This window comes from Octopus sinensis, linkage group LG5, assembly GCF_006345805.1.
Source record: "Octopus sinensis linkage group LG5, ASM634580v1, whole genome shotgun sequence".
Lineage (NCBI taxonomy): Eukaryota > Metazoa > Mollusca > Cephalopoda > Octopoda > Octopodidae > Octopus > Octopus sinensis.
In genome coordinates, this window is record NC_043001.1 from 134,411,777 (window position 1) to 134,435,504 (window position 23,728).

At 32.5% G+C, this 23,728-nt stretch overlaps 1 protein-coding gene across 4 annotated transcripts in view; it reads left to right on the forward strand.

Annotated features, from left to right (window-relative positions):
- Positions 1-23,728, forward strand: part of LOC115212392 (ubiquitin carboxyl-terminal hydrolase 7) — a 70,325-nt gene that overhangs the window by 31,441 nt on the left and 15,156 nt on the right. For all 4 annotated transcript variants that reach the window (XM_029781277.2, XM_029781279.2, XM_029781276.2 and 1 more), the window contains exons 3-25: positions 38-140; positions 365-463; positions 600-673; positions 2,348-2,412; positions 3,177-3,265; positions 4,336-4,444; positions 6,902-7,032; positions 7,147-7,201; positions 8,095-8,175; positions 9,200-9,290; positions 9,932-10,014; positions 11,931-12,040; positions 13,488-13,641; positions 13,827-13,971; positions 14,569-14,638; positions 17,503-17,634; positions 20,144-20,207; positions 20,514-20,615; positions 20,789-20,888; positions 21,062-21,154; positions 21,252-21,319; positions 22,963-23,111; positions 23,235-23,402. In XM_029781277.2, coding sequence (XP_029637137.1) covers positions 38-140; positions 365-463; positions 600-673; positions 2,348-2,412; positions 3,177-3,265; positions 4,336-4,444; positions 6,902-7,032; positions 7,147-7,201; positions 8,095-8,175; positions 9,200-9,290; positions 9,932-10,014; positions 11,931-12,040; positions 13,488-13,641; positions 13,827-13,971; positions 14,569-14,638; positions 17,503-17,634; positions 20,144-20,207; positions 20,514-20,615; positions 20,789-20,888; positions 21,062-21,154; positions 21,252-21,319; positions 22,963-23,111; positions 23,235-23,402 — 2,335 coding nt within the window. The remainder of the gene's footprint in view (positions 1-37; positions 141-364; positions 464-599; positions 674-2,347; positions 2,413-3,176; positions 3,266-4,335; positions 4,445-6,901; positions 7,033-7,146; positions 7,202-8,094; positions 8,176-9,199; positions 9,291-9,931; positions 10,015-11,930; positions 12,041-13,487; positions 13,642-13,826; positions 13,972-14,568; positions 14,639-17,502; positions 17,635-20,143; positions 20,208-20,513; positions 20,616-20,788; positions 20,889-21,061; positions 21,155-21,251; positions 21,320-22,962; positions 23,112-23,234; positions 23,403-23,728) is intronic.

The following is a 23,728-nucleotide window of genomic DNA, read 5'->3' on the forward strand; positions in this document are numbered from 1 at the left end:
TATCTTTTTTTTTTCCCCCCTTAAATATGAATTTCAGATGAAAGCCGTGCAGAAGCTCAATTCCAGTTTACTATTGAGAATATTAGTAAGCTAAAAGAAACTGTGCTAAGTCCACCATGTATGGTCAGGAATTTACCATGGTAAGCTTTTTTAAATGTTAACTACTTTAATCAAGAGATTTCTATTTATCTTGAAATTTGATGGTAACAATCTCATTCACAGAAAAAAGTCTGACTGGACTGCTTAAATCTATGTATATTAAATTACATAAGTATATAAAAAAATTTCTTTATAGAATTTAGATATTCTTTTTGTCATCAGAAAATTTCAAACAGCTATTTTTTTTTTCTTCTCAAATCTGTAGGAAAATCATGGCAATGCCTCGCATAAATCAGCAAGCAGATAGAAATAATCAAAGAAGTTTGGGCTTTTTCTTGCAGTGTAATGCAGATTCAGATTCTGTGTAAGTATAAATATTTAAAATTCGCTACATTGCAGGACTTTTTCATATTTTAATATTTTTCATGATCCCTTTGTGTACTTTTCTTTCTTCTATTAGAAACACAGATTCAAGAAAAACTAGATTTTATTACTTACAGATCTTGGTCTTGTAATGCTGCTGCCGAACTCCGAATTTTGAATTTTTTGCCCGATGGAGAACCATTTCAGAGAAGTAAATGTCTTGTTTTTATTTTATGGTGATGATAAGCAATTTTTAATTTTCATGGATCAATTAATCATTTATTGAAGTGTTTGTGGTTAATTTATCTACAAATTTCTGTTATTAATATATTATTAAAAAAACCTTTATATTTATAAATATTAACTTGAGATTAGTTTATTTGTGTATGTCTAAACTATTATGAATTATCAGGTTGATGCAAAAACTAGTTTTTTAGTATCAATATATCTCAAATTATTTTCATGAAAATAAGTTTTTTTCATTCTCAGAATTTTAAGGTTCTAAGCTGGTGTTTTTTGAACAGCTGCTTGGTTGTTGAAGGCCTGCAGGAAGTTAAGATGCTAGAAAAATGGTAATTGGTCAGAGAGAGGACTGGAGAGTCAGCTGGGTGAAGTAGTTTCATAGGCCAGTCTGTTCAATTTCGTCAGAATCATTTGTCTGATGTGATTAGAGACTGCGATAAAGCAGGATCGTTCATTTTCCATTGACTAATATTGGGCGTAACCATTGCAGCTCCTGGTACATTTTGTGGATTTTTCTAGCAGTATTTCTCTGCTGTAATGGCTTTATCTGGATTCAAGATGTAGTGAATGATAGCACTTGCTGATCATTGGTGATGATTACCTTCTTGTCATGCTTCTTGGGTTTGATAAGTGCCATGATCCAACCACTGTGCAGAATAGGATTAGTTGTATTCAGTCCATTTCTCATCATATATTGCAATGCAGTCACAAAATGGATTGGACTTTGTAATAATATATATTTGTTCAACTCATAGTTATCCATTTGTCGTGGTATTTTGACATTCCAGTGTGGTGCAAATATCAAACTGTTGAATGGTCAATGTTTAGTTCCTCTGGAATTTTTTAATCTTTGGTTTGGCTTTGCTTCGGCCATAAACCTCTGTTGGCCATTGGTTAATTGCAGAAAATCAGGTATGACCTTCCTTGTCTTCAAGGTTCTCCTTGCTTGCAGAAATTTTTTAAAACCACTGTTGAACTATATTCATGGACAGTCCCCTGGCCAAATGCTTGGTTGACATTGCAAGCTGTTTCTGTTGCTTTTCAATCCTAAAAATAAAATGGGTCCATCTTCAGTTTGACTTGACAAAATGAAAAAGAATAAACAGTGAAACCCAAAATCATTAACATAAATCAAATGCGCACTTCAAAATGATATAAGCATCAAGTTTTAAAGTAATCAAAACCACAATTATTTTTGTACCAACCTCACCTGCAATGTCTTTTTCCATTTTCCAAAGGAAAAAAATGTAATAGTAGAATTTTTGCCTGCAATTGTACTGAGTAATATTAAAATATTTTTTGAGCCTTCTAAATCATTCTTGCATTGCTACTGATATTAATATCAAATATTTTTCATTGTTTATAGTTGAAGTAGTTTTGAATAGTCTCCTGTGGTTCTTTAGTTTAGCCGGTAGCTACTATGTAATTCTGTATAGCACACTCATTCTTAAAAACATTGGGACATCACAATAAGATTCTAAGCTTCTGATTAACATATAATGATAGCTGTGGAACTCTGTTGAAGCTCAGCAGCTGCAGTAGGTGATCAGAAGCAATTGATCAAAATGAGCAACTTGTCAAAAATTTGATTTGTGATTAATACTTTATATCTCCCTCTCACTAAAACTGTTTTCTCTTTTAGAAATACAGCATCTCTTCTATACCAAAGAGAATGATTGGGGTTTCAGTCATTTTATATCTTGGAATGTAAGTATTTTCAATCTTCACTAGATTAACAAATCTTCATTAATCTTAGTTGTATATCAAATTAAATGCTTAATTTATTATTTATACCACTTAATAATTAATTTCTCTTTTTGTTTAACTTTGTCTATCATCAACGGGCCTTTTTTTAACCCTCTCCATACCTCTATTTAAGACTGTTTCAGACATTTTTTTTATCACAAAAATCTATGTATCTTACCACCAGAAACAACCTGAAAGCTGTAAATATCTTTTCTATTTTTTACCAAGTCTAAATATGTAATCCTCCACTCAGTATTGTGGTCTGTCACAGCATAATTGATTTATTGTAGCAGCTAATTTAGGGAAATTGTAGATGTTAATCAGAGCCACTTAATGGACATTTAATATCAACATAGTTAATTTTCATTTGGCACTTTTATTGGAAATTATCTAGACAGTTTTTGCTTAGGTTAATCTTGCCATGTTATTTAGTCTTAATCCTCTCTCTCTCTCTCTCTCTCTCTCTCTCTCTCTCTCTCTCTCTCTCTCTCTTTCTCTCTTCTCTCTCTCTCTCTCATTGGGTGGTTTCTATGGAGATAAAACTTTAATTAGGTACAGTGTTGAGATTGAAGTATTGTTCCATTGATAGACTTAATGTGCAATTAATGCTAGATTGTCATTTGTTGTTCACTTTGAAATTGTTGGACAGCTTCTAGGGTTTCAGTCTATGGTCAATGCATTTCATTCACAATCTTTGTAGAACTTGTGTATTAATCTATTTCCAGGAACTATTAGCACCAGAAAGCGGGTATGTCCAAGATGATAAAGTTATTATTGAAGTCAAAATGGTTGCAGATGCCCCTCATGGTGTCAGGTAATTACATTTTAATTCTCTCTCATATGGTTTTGTGTATGTGTGTGTGTGAAAAGGCAGCAAATTGGCAGTTTTTACAGCATTATATAGAATGTCGTGGCATAATTGCTCTGGCTCTGTGCATTATCAGTTCAATTCCTGGTGAAGTGAATTTTGTCTGTCATCCTTTTGGGACTGATTTAAAATGAAAACATCTAGAGCAGTGGGTTTTCAGAGTTGCTTAAGCACCATAAAGAATACCTTGTATCTTTCCAGCTCGTTTCATCCTGGCAGAATTATCTGCAATGATTGTGAATACCAAACTGTATTGGCCCTTAACTTTCCTTTGGACATCATCTGTGATGTACAGAGGAAAGACTTGGATGATGCTGGTTTTCCACATGAAAAACTTTTCCTCACATATATTAAAGAATTGATATGTAGCAAAAAGGGGGCAATTTTTATACTTCAGTTTAGTTTTCACAGTATACAAAACAGATTAACCTAACTTCATCAACATTCGTTTTTCATGCTGGCATAGGTTGAACAGCTTGACAAGAGCTAACAAACCGAAGGACTGCACTAGATTTCACTGTGTTTTGGCATGAATTTTACAGCTGGATGCCCTTGCTAATGCCAACCACTTTAACATTCTTAAATTTTTAAAGATTTTTAAGTGATGAAAAAATATTTTATCAAATTATTCAACAATAACATTTAAGTTGTGATACTGTTGTTTTCCATGACTTTTGTGTTCTAACAACTACTAGTTATTGTGTAATACAATTAGACTATTTTCCTGCTCTCTAAAATGGTATTTAATCAATGTGTCTTAACTAAAGTGCTCAGTGTAAATCTTTTGGTAATACTTGCCTTAAACTAACATACCCAAGAAATAATGTCTCTTAGATTTTAATATTCTGCAAACTGCTATACTCCCAAGCTTGCTCTTCTTTCACTGTCATAATAACAAACATCCTTCCCAAATGAAAGGGTTTTCTTTTAGCGTATTATGTCTTTCTTTCTTTTTTTAACTGAAAGAACATCTTTCTTTATAATAAAATCTGAAATGTTTATTCTGCTGTTTTTAGTTGGGATTCCAAGAAACATACAGGCTATGTTGGGCTAAAGAACCAAGGTGCAACTTGCTATATGAATTCCTTGCTCCAGACTTTGTTCTTCACTAATGAACTTAGAAAGGTAAAAATATTTACATTTTCTGAGAACTTGTCATTTCGATTCCATAGTACTGTATTAAATGTTTAAAATCCTATTAATTTGCTGTAATTACCAAATATTCTAGGGGCCCTCTAAGTTGAAATCAATAAATTCTTTAAATTTTGAGTAAATTCGATTCACCCCTTAATGGATCAATTATTTTGACATGGCGTTTCATTTCAGGGCATATTTTTTAATTATATACATTGTGTTAATTACAAAAAGTTTTTTTTATCTTGTTTCCTTTATTTTTTATTATAGAAATTAAAATGTACTTTTACTCATTTGGATTTAAACGAATTAACTCGGACATTGAAAAAATACATATAACTTAATTATCTTATAAAAAATTGAAGATTTCGATTTTTTTTATAAGATGTATTGCTTTTAAATCAAAGGAAAATTTTTTTAAAATGAGATACAGTTTATTTAGAATGATAATTTTTAAAACAAGGAGTTACACAAAGTTATCTTGCAGACATCACACACGTATCTGCTTTCTCTTTGAATCTTCTTTCCTTTAGCGTCTCTCTTCTCTGCGCATTTTGCATACTGTCTTGTAGGGTTCTTTTTCTTATCACTTGGTGGTATTTCCATGGGAAAGTGGCCAGCTGGGGCAAATCTTGTTGGATGTGGGATCAATGATGGTCTTCCTGGTTTTGTGGGAGGCAATAAGGGCCTATATTTTTCAATAATCTTGGTGATTATTTGCATTCTAAATTTCAGCAGTTTCATACCAGAAGCTGAAGTTTCCAAAGATGCTTTATACAAAACATAAGCATTCCAGATAGCCAAATCCATCAAATGAAAAAATACATTTTTTATATTTTTTCCCACATTTCCTTGTGGTGGGATAATTGACGAGATGCTGATCAACTCCCATTGTAGAATTGTAGTCACTGACAACTTTTGGTCGATTCTTCACCCCTCTTCTTGTCTGAACTTATTCTTGGGCTGGATTATGAATAGTCAAAAGAAATGAAACCTCTTTCTTATCCTTCCATTTGAGTATCATAGCCTTCCTCGGTGATAAGCACTAACCTGACCGGTCTTCAATTTGCTTTTCTTTATTCCTTTGGGAACCTCTTTTCTATTTAGTCGCAAGTTCCATAAACATCTGTTTTATTTGCAGTCAATTGGGGGCTGCTGTAATAGTTGTCAATGGTCAAGCAATGACCCTTATTTAGTAAGGGCTTCATCAAGGTCATAACTTGTGAAGAAATAGGGAAGTCTTTAAATTCAGGATCAAAACAAGTACCTTCGCTGACATAAACTATAAAAGACCATACTCAGCCAGTTGTAGATTCACAGAGCATAAAATATTTTATTCCAAATTGTGAACGTTTGATTGGAATAAACTGAACCCAGGCAATTCTTCCTTTATAAAGCATAAGAGATTCGTCAATTGTTACATTTTTTCCAAGGTTGTAAAATTTTTGAAACTTCTCTTCTAGGACTTGGTAAATTTTGTAGATCTTGCAAAGTTTTGGGTTTGGATGAGTTTCTCAATCAAATGAATCATTGTTCGTAAAATGCAAGTATTCTCGAATCTTCTTGTAACGTCAGTATGACATTGTATTTGCAAATATTGGAGTTTCAAGCAAAGGATCTTTGCCCCAATACATTTCCTCCTCTGGTTTCTTGACAATACCCATCGACGTTTTCACACCAAGAAACATCATTTCAGATGGAGTAACAGGCTCCCAATTTGATGCTTTACTTTCAGCCATTCAATTCGTTTCTTTGCATGTAAGATCCAAAAGAAATTCATCAAAATAAAGTTGAAAAAAATCTAGCGGCGTCATAGAACTAGGATCTTGTTCCAAATTTATTCCTAGTTTACCAGTGAAAGGAAATGGAGGTGGAAGAGGAGAATCGGACAAGCAATTGATTTCGTGCCATGCATGTGTACCTATCTGATTATCTTCTTTGTCATCTTCTGAAAAGTTGTCAGTCTGAACTACACGTGTCTAATTCTTCCCCAGATCGTGAAATGAAAAATCGATTTCGTGATCACTGAATATATCTAAATCTTCATCCATTTTGGGAAAAAACTGCATAAATAATTCTCTTATTTGTATGAATAATAGAGAATCGAAACGAGACGGTTCTAAAATGACATCAACCCCCTCCTGAGTCTGAGAATGCACTGAAGTAAAAGTTCAAAACTCAGAAGCATAAATTCTTTGAAATGGCGCCAGAATATGTGCTGCGAGGCGTATGACAATGCGAGTAAATTCGTGATTGCTCAAAAATGAAACAAGACAAGTAAACTTGTTTCAGTGCTAAAATGAAAAGTTAATTTTGACCGGGTATACTCTGGTTCTAAAAAGACACATTTGCAATGCACGAGTAAACTCGCAATAATCCATTAAGGGGTTAAAATGTAAATCAGGTATTTTTTTAAATTACCACTTTTTCTTTCTTCTTCTTCTTAAGGCTGTGTATTTGATGCCAACAGAAAGCGATGACAGCTCTAAAAGCGTTCCTTTGGCACTGCAACGGGTATTTTATGAACTCCAGTTTAGTGACAAGCCAGTTGGCACTAAGAAGTTGACAAAATCTTTTGGGTAAAAAATTTTACATTAGAAATAAAATCTTATAGTAATCTACACTATTTTGTAATTTAAAAAATCTATTTCATGTATTTTGTTTTCTATATATCTCCTTACATTTTTTTTTAGGTGGGAAACCTTGGATTCTTTTATGCAACACGATGTACAGGAGTTATGCAGAGTAGTAAGTTAATGTAGTTATATTAATTTTTGTTTCTTTTTTGCCAATGATTTTATACATTTTTTTGTGTGTATGTTTCCAATAAGTTAATGGAATTATATTAGTCTAGTTGTTGGTTCTTGAACATATATTTAACAAAAAGAAGAAAAAAGGGTTTATCTGCTATATTTCGTTTATAAATATTCTGTCTAGTGAACCTTTGTATTAATTCTGTTACTGCAAGCATCTGAAGAATTTTGTTTTTGAAATAATGATTCCTTTGGAAAATAGATTTCTTTTGACTTGATGTTTTGCTAGATTTGTATGAAATTGGGTATAGTTTAAATTAGCTCTATTATGTTATTGGTACATTTGTCTCTTGATCCCAGGAGGGAAAAAAGAGGTGAGGTTGAACCATGCTGTGATTTGAGCCTAAGAGATAGAAAGTCTAAGGTATTTAGTTCACTAATGTATTGTTTCTCCAATTTTGTCCTTTCCAAAGTATTAAAATTACAAATATCTTAACAAGCCATAAACATGTTAAAATTTTTCGTTTACTAACAGAATAGGGAAATATTTGACATGGAAATGAAGCTGGTCATTGAATATTTGCTTTAATAAAGTAACAGTTTTTAGTCTTTTAAATCATTGAAAGATTTGATTTTAATTACAATAATTGGGGGTGGGGAGTTAAGAAATGTAACATGAAATAACTATATTTTATTTCATTCTTGAACAAAATGAAACAATTTAGTTGCTTCTAATGATAGGGAATTTAAATGAATTTTAATATTTGAATAATGTCAGCATTCTTGGAAATTAAATTGCTATTTTTTCTTTTTTTATAAAACTACAATTTTCTGATCCACACATATAGTAAACATTTAATGTACGTTAATTCATTTGCATTTTCACAGCTTTTAGATAATATGGAAAGCAAAATGAAAGGCACATGTGTTGAAGGTACAATACCAAAGCTTTTTGAGGGGAAAATGCTGGTGAGTCTTTTTTTTTTTTTTGTTTTTCTTTTCTTTCTATCCATTTAGTCTCAACTTATCTAGTTTAACAATGTACATTGACTTTAGGTGAATCAATCATGGCCAGATTAGTGAATATTTTGGACATTGTTGATTGAATCACATGAAAACAACAGTTTTTGCCTTTTTCCTTTAATTAACAATCTGCAAGACCCCAGAAGTGTTAGGTGTAGCCTAGCTTTTACAGCATTACACAACTGGTACTATCTTTTTATGAAAGTGGAGCGGAGGTAATTTAAATTTAACACTTAACTACAAGATATTTATTGACATGTAAATCTTTATATATAAAAGTAAGGTTGTGTGTCTGTCTCCTACAGTTTAGATTCCTAACATTTAGATTCCCACATTTTGCGGTGCAGTTTAACCAAAACCGAGTATCTTATAGTCGTGACTCATATCGAGCCCTTCTGGGTATTAGCATGAGTCTACGATTTTAAAAATAATTTACCATCTTTTTTTCCATTTTAATGCATTTTTTCGCTATTATATAAGGGAAGTAACTCTCTAAAAATGTCTACGATGAGTCAATGATTAAAAAAAAAATTTACCATCATTTTTTGGCTATAACCCTCTAAAAATGCTTTATAGTTATTTCCCTTACAAACCCGAGCAACGCCAGGCAATACTGCTTGTGAAGAATAAATTATCTTTGCCAGGAACGGCCTTGAAGACAAAATATACACTTCTCACATGTTAATCAATTAACAGCCTTATAGTATAGTATTTGCCTTTCTCCAGACAATTCTTATGTTTTGAAACCTGTTTTAAAGCAATCTAAATTGATACATTCTATCAAAATTGCATGTTAAATTGCTCTGAACATCACTTTAATAATGAGTTATTTTACTAAATTCTTCATGATTCTTTTTTCAAAAGTAACTGAAACAGCAGTATATTTTAACAGTTATGTGGAAGAAAAAAGGTTAAACTTAATGCATGCTGGTTAGTTTGATTTATAATTTTAATATTTTTACATTTTCAGTCATACATCAAATGTAAACATGTTGACTATGGTTCACAGCGGACCGAACCATTCTACGATATTCAGTTGAATGTGAAGGGCAAGAAAAATGGTAAGACTTTCATATTTGTTGGTTTTGTTTTATCCATGGATAAATCATTGTTATTAAACTTTTATTAAAGAAAAGTGCCACAATTTGTGCTGCTCTTAAACTAATATTGTTGGTTTCTTCATTTCCTTGTCATACTTGACGTTCTTATTTGTTATTTTAATGTGATCTTTATTAGAACTCTATTTACGTTGTGGAAAAATTTTTCAAACAAATCAGACATTTACTAATTTTTTTTTCTCTCATCTTTTGTGATACAACATGATTCTTAAATGATGTATAAGTAAATTTTTCTGATAAGTTTAACGCGAGACACAATAGTCTTGAACCGTTTTTATTAAATTCAGTATAATTCTACAATTTCTGAGTTGTATTTGTCTAGAAAATGACTTGATCCAAGATGATATTTTGAAACTGAAGCAGTTGTAGTGGGGTTGTTAAAATTTACTTTTCAGTTTCTGTTGCACAATTGCGACCTGGTTCACTGATACAGTTCTGCAATAGTTTGAAATTCTGTAATGACCTCTTCTGATAGGTCTCAAAATTGACTTTGTGTTTTGAATGGTTGAAATGACTCTGCCATGATGTAATTTCTAACTTTTTCTTTCGCATTTTCTTTTAACAAAATCATTTAACTCTTACAGTATTGGAATCCTTTAAAGATTATGTGAAAGTTGAAACTTTAGATGGTGACAATAAATATGATGCTGGTGAACATGGCCTACAGGTAATTTTTCTCTTTTTTTTTTATATTCGTACTTGTGTCTATGAAACTAAAAGTTTTGGGGTAACCATTTGTCTTAACTCATTAAATATCCTGTTTCATTGGATAAAATTTCACACTTAACCTAGTGTTTGTAGGGTGGGATAGGATGTAGCTTAGACTAGTAGTTCTCAACCAGTTTTCGCCTATAAACCCCTTTTGATTATTATTTTACTCTCAAGTGTATCTTCATAGCCATTTGATGTTTTAAAAAAATCTTGTATTTTTATAATTAAATATCATAAGGAATTGTATTAAAAAAAAAAAGAAGATATTTTATATATTGAAGTAGAATCAATTTATTACATATGAATCTTAACAATTTTGGTGCATATGAACCCCAAGGGTTATATGGGCCCCAGTTGAGAACCACTAGTTTAGGCAGGAAGAAGTGCAATATCCAGGTTCTGTGAAACAATGACTGGAGTAGAAACCACAATTAGTTGGTTGCTGCAGTAGGGTGCCGTATACTAAAATATCTAGTTATCCTGGAACTGTGGATGCAACAGGAGTGTGTTAAGGATAGCTAAGAACTGGATTTTTGTGAGAAAATTGTTGTTTTGACTCAGTAAAGTTCTGCTTACATCAATACAATTTGTAATGGTCATTTCATGCAATAGTCTTTCTCCCTTTTTTTATATTTTCTCTTTCTCACTCTATTCAAAGTAAAAGGTAATGCCCATATCCTTCACAGGCTTTCTGAGACATGTGAGATTGATGTCATTATTCATTTCACTTAAAATTGTGAGTAAATCACTGCAGAAAAAAATTGTGCAAAGAGGGAATTCCCTAGGACTGATGTTCTGGTAGGATTGGGTATAGTGGTTAATACAAAGGCCTGGGAGGCTGGACACAGCATAGGTGATGGAGGGAAAAAAAGAGAGAGTCAGGTGTGCTTGAGGATGGTATGAAACCAAAAGGGTAGGCTATTATAGTGGAAGAAGCAAAGAGAACTAGAAGTTGGGGAATGTCTGTGACTAGAGTAACTGTTAAAAAGAAAATATAGGCAATGAATGTCAATCATTCAATTGATTGAACCAATAATTGAATGAAATAATGTAGATAGTGGTTGATCACAGACATATCTAACATAAACAAAATCCTCAGAGACAATCAGTGACACAATGTGACAACAATGTGAAAAGGCCAGAACTTTGGATTGCACGAACAATTCATCTGATAGGACTAGAGGTTGGGAAATGTCTGTGAGTGCCTTTATGCCAATCAGTCAGGTGTTACTTTTAGGAATGCATTCTAAGATGTCTTTGTATATGTATAGGAGCAGTATCACCATCTCATTTTGAGCTTTGTGGATAGTTAGCTGTAAGTGAACCAAAATGAGCTGTTAATAAGACTATAGATAAAGTAGCTGTTAATGAGACTGGAAAAGCCAGTCTTTAAAATGTGATCTTGACTGATACGGATGCAAGTTCACCAGAAGTGATCCTCTGATAGTAAGATCTATCATTTCAAGTGGCCTTATGAAGTCTAGTTGCTCTCTGTTCATGTTTACATTATTATGGCTACATATTCTACACCTGTATGGAGTAACATGTATGTTCTCAGATTTAGCTTTCCTTATCCACTTGGACTTTCATATTTCAATCTTTTATGAGAAAAGTACAAAGGCACAAATTGTCGAAAAGTCTTGTATCATCAAACATAACGATTTTCCTGGCCAGTTGTAAAATTTGTTTAAGTGAAACACATAAATATAGCACCGATATCAGGATCAAACATTCTACTGGCCATGTCTATCATTTTCATGAAAATGGTTAATATTAAAAGAGAACAAATAAAGGTTATGGTAGCTAGCTAAATTTATTCTGTGTGAATATTATAATGAAAAAATCATATTCCTTTTCTTTTTTTTTTTTTAGGATGCTGAAAAAGGTGTAATTTTCTTGAACTTCCCTCCTGTGTTACATCTGCAGTTGATGCGATTTATGTATGATCCAGTTGCTGATGCTAATATAAAGATTAATGACAGGTGAGTTATTTTCAGATTTATCATTAAAGTTTAGTTAGTTAGTTAGTTTATTTGGCTCAAAAGCAAATAGCAAGGCCATGTAGGGGGACATGGAGTTAAGTACAGGGTGGTGTTCATGTAAAGAGTTCAGGCCACTTGAGGTCAAGGGAGGCTTTGAACAAAGCGGTCGTCGGCATCTTCACCATCTCGTCTGGCAGCTTGTTCCACGGATCCGCAACCCGGACGGAGAAAGCTCCTCTCCTTCGATTGAGATGAAATCGTCGCAGGTAGAGCTTTTCGGAATGACCCCGCAGTCGATGCTCTGGAGCAGGAGTGAAGAACAGCTCTTTCGAGAGGTTACACTTTCCGCTAATGATGTTGTGGGCGAGAATGAGATCACCACGGTGGCGGCGTTTTTCAAGAGTTTCTTCAAATATTGAACACTGGATTTGATGTGGAGGAATATGGAGATTGGCTCCAAGTGTAAAACAAGAAAAAGCAAAACTGTCTTAATTGTATTTCTCAGTCAATCCAAGGCTTGGATCAGCTATGAAATTCAGTATGTAGAAATTGCAAAAACCTATCAGCTGAATTGTTTGTGTAATCCAAAGTTCTGACCTTTTTCACATTGTTGTCACATTGTGTCACTGATTGTCTCTGAGGATTTCGTTAATGTTACATGTCTGTGATCAACCAATATCTACATTATTTCATTCAGTTGATTGAATGACTAACATTCATTACTTATATTTTCTTTTTAACAGTTACTCATATCTAATTGTATAAAGTACTTTTACTTTCTTTGCAACAAAGGCATTTTTTCTTTGATATAAAAGTTGACCGTCAAATATGCCAAGATTTTACAAACTGTTATCGAAGTCATATATAATGGACTACCAGCACATAAGATAGAAAATAGTAGTGTGGTCTTTATTTTTCTCAATGAAAAATATCATTATCAACATCCTCATTTAACATCCACTTGTCAATGCTTGCACGGGTTACACAGAATTTATTGAGGCAGAATTTCTACAGCTGGATATCCTTCCTGTCAACCCTCACCTGTTTCCAGGCAATGAAATATTTCTTAATTTCAAGTCATGTTCAAGTAAAACTAGAAACATTTTAAATCATTATAGGCTGTTAAGTCAAGAGTACAAACACATATACATGCACATTCACACAAACACACACATGACAAACTTCTGTTAGTTTGTTTACCAAATCCCTTTTAATGGCTTTCACCAGCCTGGTGGCTATTGTAGAAGACACATGGTAATGCACAGTGGAACTGAGTCCTTCTCTTAAAATGCTTGATCACTGCATAGTAGTAGTAAAATTTGAACTAAAGCTGAAATTTAATTCTCTATTTTCTAAGCATAGTTTCTACAAATACAAATCTATGTCTAACACTGTAATGATGTCTTATTCAATTACATGGTTCAATTCAAATTCCATTTTCTAACAGGTTTGAATTTCCAGAACGATTAAACTTAGACACATTTCTGCAGAAAAAGGAAAAGACCCCAGCCAATTATGTTTTACATGCAGTTCTTGTACATAGTGGTGACAATCACGGTGGTCATTATGTGGTGTATGTAAATCCAAAAGGTGATGGAAAGGTAATTTCACTTGTTTCTTTTCCTGTAAAACATTTTCTTAAAACAGTTTTTTTTTTTTTTTAATAGATTCCCTTTCTACTACTGAATGGAAACATTTACACATTATGTAAACATCCTCTTTTATAGTTATTTTCTGAAATGATTTATAGGAATATAGTTAAGTTCAATGAATTTTCTACTTGCAGTGGTGCAAATTTGATGATGATGTTGTGTCGAAATGTACAAAACTTGAAGCTATTGATCATAATTTTGGTGGTCAAGATGATGACATGACTGTCAGACATTGTACAAATGCATATATGTTGGTGTATATCAGAGAAAGTTTAATGGGTCTGTATTTTGAACATTATCTTTACTGTTTTCATGGTATATTGTTTTACTTGAACTTTTTTTTTATAGAAACAAAACTAGCCAGAAATATTTTCTAAATAATTGATAAATTTATCTAAAAATTCAATGCTCCCTTGCTACTGATATTTTGAAATATATAACTGCCATTTTAAAATGGCCATATTGGAAAAATTAATAAATTTTGCTCAATGTGCAAAGAATTTTTAATGGCTTAACATAACTTTAATATGAACTTCACATAAATGTTAACAGTAATTAACTTACTTCTGCTAACTGAAACAGGGTTTTAGAAGGTTGCCTCAGCATATTTGTATGATGGGAACATTTCTGCTTTCCACAAGAGCATTAGTGTCATTGAGTCTTGGGATCCTGTTTTCTGCTCTGCTGCTCATCTATTTACATTTAGCATAAATTGTGTTAATTTGCAAGGTAGAATTCTTTAAACTGATCATTATCGTAATTATGACATGCTGTTATTAGCTCTCTCGAATGCAACTGCATATGAATAACTGTTTTTAACAATGTAATGTTCTTCTGAAGAATTTTACAACAGTATATATGTATATTCTTTTACAGAAGATGTATTACAACCAGTGAGTGAGATAGACATTCCAGAAGGTTTAAAGAACAGATTAGCAGAAGAAAGGTTTGTATTTACATTTGTTTTTACTTGTATGTCAGTTTTTTTCAGGTTCTTTTACAATGTGAAACCACCAGTTCACTTTGAATTTTATCAAACCATTTATTTTTAAGATAACCTGATCTTTTCACAGTAACTTTTATTTTTAGCTCTTGAAATATACATTGTCTTTTGATAATTATATCTGGCTTGATATTTTTCCACTGGTTTTAGTTATATGATCTGCAGCCATTCTGGGGCACTACCTTCATGGGTCTCAATCAATTATATTGATTCTAATAGTTAAGTTTGGAGCTTGTTCTATTGAACTGCTCAGTCATGCTTTGACATAAAAATGTGCAACTCAGCAGTTTTACACCAGTAAAAACACATAGATGATGAGTTTCTGTGCATTTGTGATCTTTCATATTTCATTTGCAAGGTATTGGTCATCCTGAGGCTACAGTAGAAGATATTGGTCAAGGTACCAGATTGTGAGATTGAACCTGGAATCACACAATTGTTAAAATAATAATAATAATAAAACATTGTGTACAGTGCTCAGGTGCACTACAACTCATCTAAAGTGTATATATAATCAGGTGTAGTTTCAGCGGATTTCGGAAAGCATGAGGGCCTTAAAGGATGCAGTGTCATGGCAGTCAACAACTGACGCAGGCAGTTTGTTCCATGCTTCAGCAACTCTGAGCGTGAAAAAATGTTTCCGAAAGTCATGGGAGCTGTGTTGTTTTCTGACTTTGTAGGCATGTCCATGTGTGTTAGACACATGGAGATCAAAAAGGTGTTCAGTGTTGTTGTTGGTGAGGTGGTTGATAACTTTGTGGGTGTTTACCAAGTCCGTCGCCAGATGCCGGAGCTTCAGTGAATCCATGCCCCTTATTTAACATTTTAATTGTACATGAATTGTTGCATATTACTGAAACTGTTTTTATCATTACTTTCAAGGGGGCAAACTGGCAGAATTATTAGCATGCCAGATAAAACACTTAGAGGCATTTTGTCTATCTTTACAAAATGCCACAAAGTTCTCTAGGGTTGATAACATGCTAATTGAGCACGGGATTCAATGTATTTGACTACTTTTTAAAGAACAGCATTAATTAGTTTGATGATGATTCTCCAACTATGTTGGAAGTAATAATCTTTTAATGGCAACTCAAGCAGCTTTTGGTATCATGTGAAGATTAAAAAAGCATTGTCACATTGCAAGTTACATAATGTGACTAACTACTAAATTTCATATGTCACTTAAGAAAGACTTCAGAGGAATTTGTGGGCAACCCACTGCCAGCTAATTATATTATTTCTGTTTTCTCTATGTTAATGTAAGCCATTAAATTAGAGGAAATGTTTATTTCATAATTTACTTTAGACAAAATTTTCAGATGCTGTTTTAACTATTTTTCAAGAGATGAAAATCATTTGAAATATATATTTTCTAGGTGCATTTGTTTTCATACTTATCATACTAATAAACTGATATAAAATTTTAAATTTTATGGAATCTTTGAAAAATAATAAAACTATATTATAATTACAGGTAAAATCTGAAATGTATTACATGGTTTAATGTCTGTCATATGTTGCAAAGTACTATGTCTCCACTGTTAATGTATGGAGAACTTGAATTAGAATAAATAAAAGTAAAGTCATTGGGTTAGACTGAATGGGTCTAGTTTCCTCTGAACATTTTGGAATATATATTTTAAGTGTTCACTCCATTCACCTTTGTTGAAATGATCACTACATGCTATACTGCATTCAAAATCAAGTCCCATGTCACTATTTCTAAATCTGCCTTAGTCATTGTTTTATATTTGCTTCTCCAAACTAGTATATATTGAACAGATTTCTCAGAGGTATTGTTTTATAGTTAAGTGCCCTTCTTGTTGCTAACCTGTTTCATTCCTCTTATGCCACACAGCAATGCAGTGTACTTATTTTAAAACTAGGATACATGGTTTAACCTAATATGATTCTTTTAAGAAAATTGTAGATAGTTATAGAATATAAACAGAATTTCGAAAAAAATTGTCCAAAAATTTCAAAAAGCACAAAATTTACATCCATAATTGTTGAACAATTATAGATGTAAATGGTGAGTAATCTTGGATGCTTTAAATATTGCACACTGGTGGTGGTTGGGTTGGTAACAAACTAGTTATACATTGTGATTTTCAGAATCATCCACTCAATACCAATATGAAAAATCACTGTGACAGGGTAGGGACATATTCATAAAATATGTGAAGTCACCATCATACTCATGTATTATATTTTGGGATTATTTTTAATCTAAAATTATCATCACTGTATATATTACTGTTGTATTTGCTATTGGATTGACAGTGATAATTATATTAAAATAATATTTGCATGTTATAATGGTCTCTTATTTGTAGTGAATAAGATAACCATTTAGTACATAAGTTTATCAATGTTAATTGGTTCAAATACATATTTGAAATAATAATTATATCTTCATATCTCTGTGCACCAATGTCTGACAGTTAATGGAATGCTTTTACCCTTTAGTGTTCAGATTACTCTGTTAAATGTAATACTTTTTCACTCAAATTGTTTTGAATTAATCATGCATTATCTTACAGCTTTGAGGTTTCAATGATGTGATTGTTTATTTTTAGAATGTCAATGTAGGTTAGGTGTGAGAGGCTAGATATGGCCAGTTTGAATATAAAACATGTAGAATATATTGGGCCGGATTTGGCCGGTTTAAACACTAATGGGTTAATTACTGCAATTTACACATGTATATTTTCAACAAAAACTCCAGCTGAATTAGTTGTTTTAAATACATTCTAATACCAGAGAATGTGTTTTATATGTTTCATCTCACTTATTTCAAATAGGCGGGTGGAAGCTCAGAAAAGGAAAGAAAGAACTGAAGCTCATCTTTACATGAATGTACAAGTGGTTACTGCTGACCACTTCTGTGGTCATCAGGGCAATGATTTATTTGATCCAGAGAAAACCAACTTCAGGTAAGAGACCTATTACTTTAAAATATAGATTTGCTTCGTGCTAGCATGGAAGGCGGACGTTAAACAATGATAATATATATAAAGTAATGTTTGTAGCCACTTCACTTTTAGAACTAGCTTTTTTGCTTATACACACACACACACACTATAATGGAGAAAGCTGCTTATTAATTAGGTATGTAAGAATTACTAAAAGTACTAAAAGAAAGCAATTATTAAAGGGTTGACCATCTGGAAATATTTTTATAAATCCGTGTTCTAAGAAATTTCCCATAATTTCGATTTCTCATGTTTATTGAATTTTTTTTAATTCCAATTTCTCACAAATTTATATATTCATTGCATTCACTGCGGAGTATTCCATTTTCATTTGCAAAGTCTCTCACTTTCTCTTGTAAGTTTTAATTTGCTATTTGCAAAACTGACAGATTATTCTATTAATCTAAAAACATTTATTAAATGAAAATTTTTTAAAATACCCATATAATTTTTGAATGTGGGATAGCTGCGAGGAAAACCTAGAAAGTCAGGTAATTATTATTAGAAGACAAGGAGAAAAGAAAGTTATCAACAGGTACTCGAAACTTGCACTAATATGACTTAAAAACAGAGGTCCCTGAATGATACTACTTAAATACAGGTGTTATATACAAAATATTTTAAATGTACAGTGTGTGGACATGTAATGACACCCTAAAACTAACCCTCCTTTTCATATCGTTATGTAGGTACATTGGGGCCTCTGAATTTAAGTAGTGCCATGAAACTAGTGGTTTTTGTGTGTTCTTGAATGGCTTACAAACAGCTTCCACACTGCATTGTTTTTGTTTCAGCACACGATCTCAGTTCAAGTCACTTGCTATGCAAGTACATCTCCATAATTTTTTTTAAATCACTGAATAAATGCCAGCAATGACTTTCTCAAGCTCTCCAATATTTTAATTTCTAAACAGAAACAATTGGGGGCAGGGAATGGGGTTGCAAAAAAATTCATAACTTCTCAATTTTTTTTATTCCTAGCATATAAATGTATTTATGGAGGAAAAATATTGAAAAACATCAAGACATGCAAGAGTGATGAAGAAACGAGGAGGGTTGTTTTGGGATGTGCTAGAAACAACAGCCAAATCGCTTTTTTTTTTTTCTTAATCACCGAAAATGCTATTCTCAAGATTTTGAATTGCAAAAAAAAAAAAAAAATTGGCCAAAATTGGCCAAAATAGGCCTGGAGTGGGGTGTAAAAAAAAATGTTTTCAAAATTTCTTTCTATTTTTGTACAAAGATGCCCCCGACTCCATTGTTTCAAAGGCTGTGGTTTTAAAAAAATTAGGTGAAAATCCTCAAAAAAAATTTTCCCCACAAATTTCTTTGTAATCATAATCTATGCCGTTTGAAAGGGATTTGTATAAATTTTCATTAAAAGATACCCATCTTCCTGAAAGTTATGAGGGAAAAAGTCAGATCATGTGAATTTGAAGTCACAACATCTAAGTGATATTTGTAGAAATTTTTGTTAAAAAAGTATCTATTTTTCTAGATGTTATAAGGCAACAAAGTCAGGGGATATATATCTGTAGTTAATGCCCTTCAATTTATACGATTTTTTTCATTTTATGTTTTATTTCATTCAATGTTTACAATATTTTCTCTCTCACCCACACACACTGCAAAACTTACAGATGGGCAGCTGAATTGAAATCTCTATGTTGCTTTCAGGGGAAGGTAAAACTTGATAAACTACTTCTCCCTCTGGTGTTGGGCTACCAATAATGAAAGGAATATTTACTAAGCAAGTGAGCACTATAATATAAAGAAATAATTAGATGTAAAATATAAAAATTCTTAGAATTAGGAATCAAGTGTGAAAACACTATCAAGGAGCTAGCAGAAAACCGCCCTCTGAGCAGTCTTTCTGCTAATATATATAACGTGCTGTGTTAATTAATTACATGAGTCAATTTAATTGGCTAACTGTGATTTTATTGCCCGATAGAAATCTTTCTTAGTTTATTCTTCTTTCAGGAGTTGTCTGAAATCGCCACTCGCTTTCAAACGTTATCTCCCTTTAAACTACTTGATATAATGTACTTTTTAAACCACTCGATTTTAGAACCAAAATAAACGGGCCTCTTAATGATCTCAAGTCTACTAGAAATAGCAACCTAATTTCCCTCTATCTGCATCATTGAATAACAAGAATGCTTTTTACTAAGTTGAAGTTGGTTATAAAAGGAAAATTATTTGGAATTGACTAAAAAGAACTTTTAACAAACTTCATTCACTCCTACTTTATTGAAACGACTATCAAGGAATAACTATAGTCTTTAATCAAAAATTACAAAATGTACATTTTATAATCATCTAAAATATAAAATATTTTCGGCTTTGAACTCAAAATAAAAAGAAATCAAGGTTTTGTAATATATGTTTCTGAATGAAATAATATTCTACGATTAAGGCTTTTGTTTTTTTTTTAAATCTAAACTCTCTTTTATGCTTCCTTTATTAGAGTCTTTAAAGTTAAAAAAACAGCTACACTAATGGAATTCATGGAAATGTTATCAGAAAATTTAGTAAGTATCAAGCATTTACAGTAAAAATATTTGGAATCATAAACTGCAGTGGTTTTCCCACTGCCCTTCCTGCTACCATCTAAACTTGATATGACTGCTTTGCATTTAGAATTTAAATTGACGTAATTTTAAATATTAAGATTTCTCAGTTAATTTCTGAGATAAGTTTTTTTTAACTTTTCAAGTAATGTTTAGAAGGTTAACTACAAAACTTTAAAATCTTACTTCAATGTTTCAAATTAGAAATTATATTATTGCTTTTTGTAATTTGCCATGTTTTATATTAATTGTACTGTTCTGTTGTAGAAATATCCCATTGAAAAAATTCGACCATGGCCATTCCAATGTAGAGAAAATCAAACATTCAGACCTACAATACTAGATTTGGAAGGAGATATCAATAAAACAGTTAGTATATTTGTTGGACATTTAAGTGATTCAGTTTCAACCATGTAACTAAGGCTAGCCAATCCTTGTTTTAATTTGTCGTAAAAATGCTGATTTTTCAGTGATATTTATTTCATTAAATATTTAAAACAGTATATTCACATAACTCTGTAATTCTGTTCTATTTACTATAGGTACAAGAATTAGCTGAAAGCGAAAATCCCTGGACAGTATTTGTTGAGACACTCACTCCAGAAAGCACGAGCTCAAGTTTACCTCCATTTGATAAAAAATGTGAGGAATACCATTAAACATAGTATTCTTAGTTGTATAATTGTTGACAATTTCAGATGCAATTAGCTGATAATGACAATTAAACTTAATTGTATTTTTATAGTTTGTTTATTTCTGAATGTTTTTCTTAGTTCATATCATTAATGCTTTTAACATTCAATTTTTGATTCCAGCTGATGTTCTTATCTTTCTGAAACTTTATGATCCTCGATCCAAAAGCATATCTTATTGTGGACATTTATATGTACCAATTTCAACTAGAGTCGGTAAGTTAGCCTCTTTAAACTCTTTGTTACGTTTGTCACATATTTTGTAACACACTCGTACTCACACAAATATATTGTCTTTTTCCATTTTCTTTAGCTGAAATCTTGCCTGAACTGTGCAGAAAGGCTGGTTTCCCCCCAAATACACCATTGATTCTTTATGAGGTATGATTAGATCAGTTCCTTAAATCTTTCTTCTCTACAGTGATTACTCGTATTTTGTCTTTATTATTACATAATATATTGTTTTGAAATAGCTGTTTTGTTACAAGATTTGAGAAAAGAGTTGTTGAATTCTTGTTCAGAGTACTGATTGGATTAAGTGATAGATATATGTGCTAGAGAATATTATTATTTACCAAAGTGGATGCCAAATAATTTTGGAACATTGAGGATTCATCATTTAATGTCCATTTTTCATGCTGGCATGGGTTGGACAGTTTGACAAGTGCTGCACCAGATTCCATTGTCTGTTTTAACTTGGTTTCTACAGCTGGATGCCTTTCCTAATGCCAACCACTTTACAGAGTGTACTGGCTGCTTTTTACATAGCACCAGTGCTTTTTGGGTCTTAGGGGATGAAATGTGGGTGGGGAGAGAAGGTTGATGAGGCAGAGCCCCACATGAACAAGCGTTACATAGGTGGTTTTAGGAACTGTAAAATAAAATTTGAACAGCAATTCAGTTTTAAAAAATACAAAAAAGAACTGCAATTTAATGATATTTCGGCATAGTTTGGTTCACTGTCCCACAGTTTCTAATGTTAAAGAAAATAGTTTGTTTTTAATCAATACTATAATGGTTTGTTTATCGACTGAAGTTTCATTTCTAGCAATGCAGACACAGATATGGATGTGTGTTTAAAGTTTACTGTCCAACCACATAGTTTTGGGTTCAGCTCTGCTGTATAGCACTTTGGGCGAGTGTTTTCTACTATGGAAGCACTCCGTCGGTTACGACGACGAGGGTTCCGGTTGATCCGAATCAACAGAACAGCCTGCTCGTGAAATTAACGTGTAAGTGGCTGAGCACTCCACAGACACGTGCACCCTTAACGTAGTTCTCGGGGATATTCAGCGTGACACAGAGAGTGACAAGCCGGCCCTTTGAAATACAGGTACAACAGAAACAGGAAGTAAGAGTGAGAGAAAGTTGTGGTGAAAGAGTAAGCAGGGATCACCACCATCCCTTGCCAGAGCCTCGTGGAGCTTTAGGTGTTTTCGCTTAATAAACACTCACAATGTCCAGTCTGGGAATCGAAACCGCGATCCTACGACCGCGAGTCCGCTGCCCTAACCACTGAGCCATTGCGCCTCCACGTTTTCTACTATAACCCTGAACTGACTGAAGTCTTGATTGATGGAAATGGAAAGAAGCCCATTTTCGTGTTGTGTGTGTGCATGTTTACGTTTCCTCGTTTTGACATTGCATGAGTGTCAATTTCATACAAGCAATGTCAAATCTAATAGTCTGTGAAATCAATGTCTGACTATGAGGAAATATTACCTTGCTTTATGATTTTAATTGTTGAAATATTCATATAAATTTAATTTGGAATATTTTCTAAGTTTTCTAAGCTCTTCATTACCAAAAGTTGCTCAAAATTCATGTATTTTGTTGGGGAAGGTCAATTGAATTTTATTTCCTATTTTAAGTCAGATGACTGAGGATTCTTGTGGACTATTTAAAATGTTTCTAGTGTAAAACACATTTGTTCTATAATGTATCTTATGCTGTTTTTTTTTGTTGTTTTTTTTTGCTGTCTTGGTTCCATTTAACATAAATTATTGGTTGTATTTACCTTGCAGGAAGTGAAACCTAATCTTCTTGAAAGGATTGATGTTGATCAGTACTTTGAGAAGATGGAAGAAATAATGGATGGTGATATTTTTGTCTTTCAACGGGATGAACCAGATCTTGAAAATTATGAATTAGCTACAGCCAAAGACTATTTCAGGTAGGTTTTCTAAATCTTAAATGATTTGTGATTTGAGCAGTATCTTTCCACTCTGTCTGTTTTTTCAGATATTCGATGAAATGTTATTTAAAATAACATAAATAATTTTTCGCTTTTATGTAGGGACCTCTTTTACCGAGTAGAAGTAAACTTCTGTGATAAAACAATTCCAAATGATCCAGGCTTCACTCTGGAATTATCTCTACGTATGAATTATGATCAGATGGCAAATGCTGTAGCCGCTCATTTATGTACTGATCCGTATTTGCTCCAGTTCTTTAAGACCCAAGGGTGAGTAAACTGTTAATTCATTGATATCATGGACAACTTCTCAGAGCTTATTCAATTGGACGTCTGTCTTTTAGAAAACAGATGAAATCAACAAGTTAGTCTTAACATTAAAGAGTGTGAGTGTTGTTTTTTTTCTTCTTTTTTTCCAACAAAAAACAATCAGATTTAGTATAGTAGGGCTTGGTGTAAATTAACTGTAGCACTATTTCCCCATTATTAAATACATTATTAAAATGTTTTGGATTTATTTAGAAAGTCTGTTGAATTAATATCTATGTTTGGCTGCTATTGTCTTCAAGAATCTGAAGGACTTTAAGGAATTATTG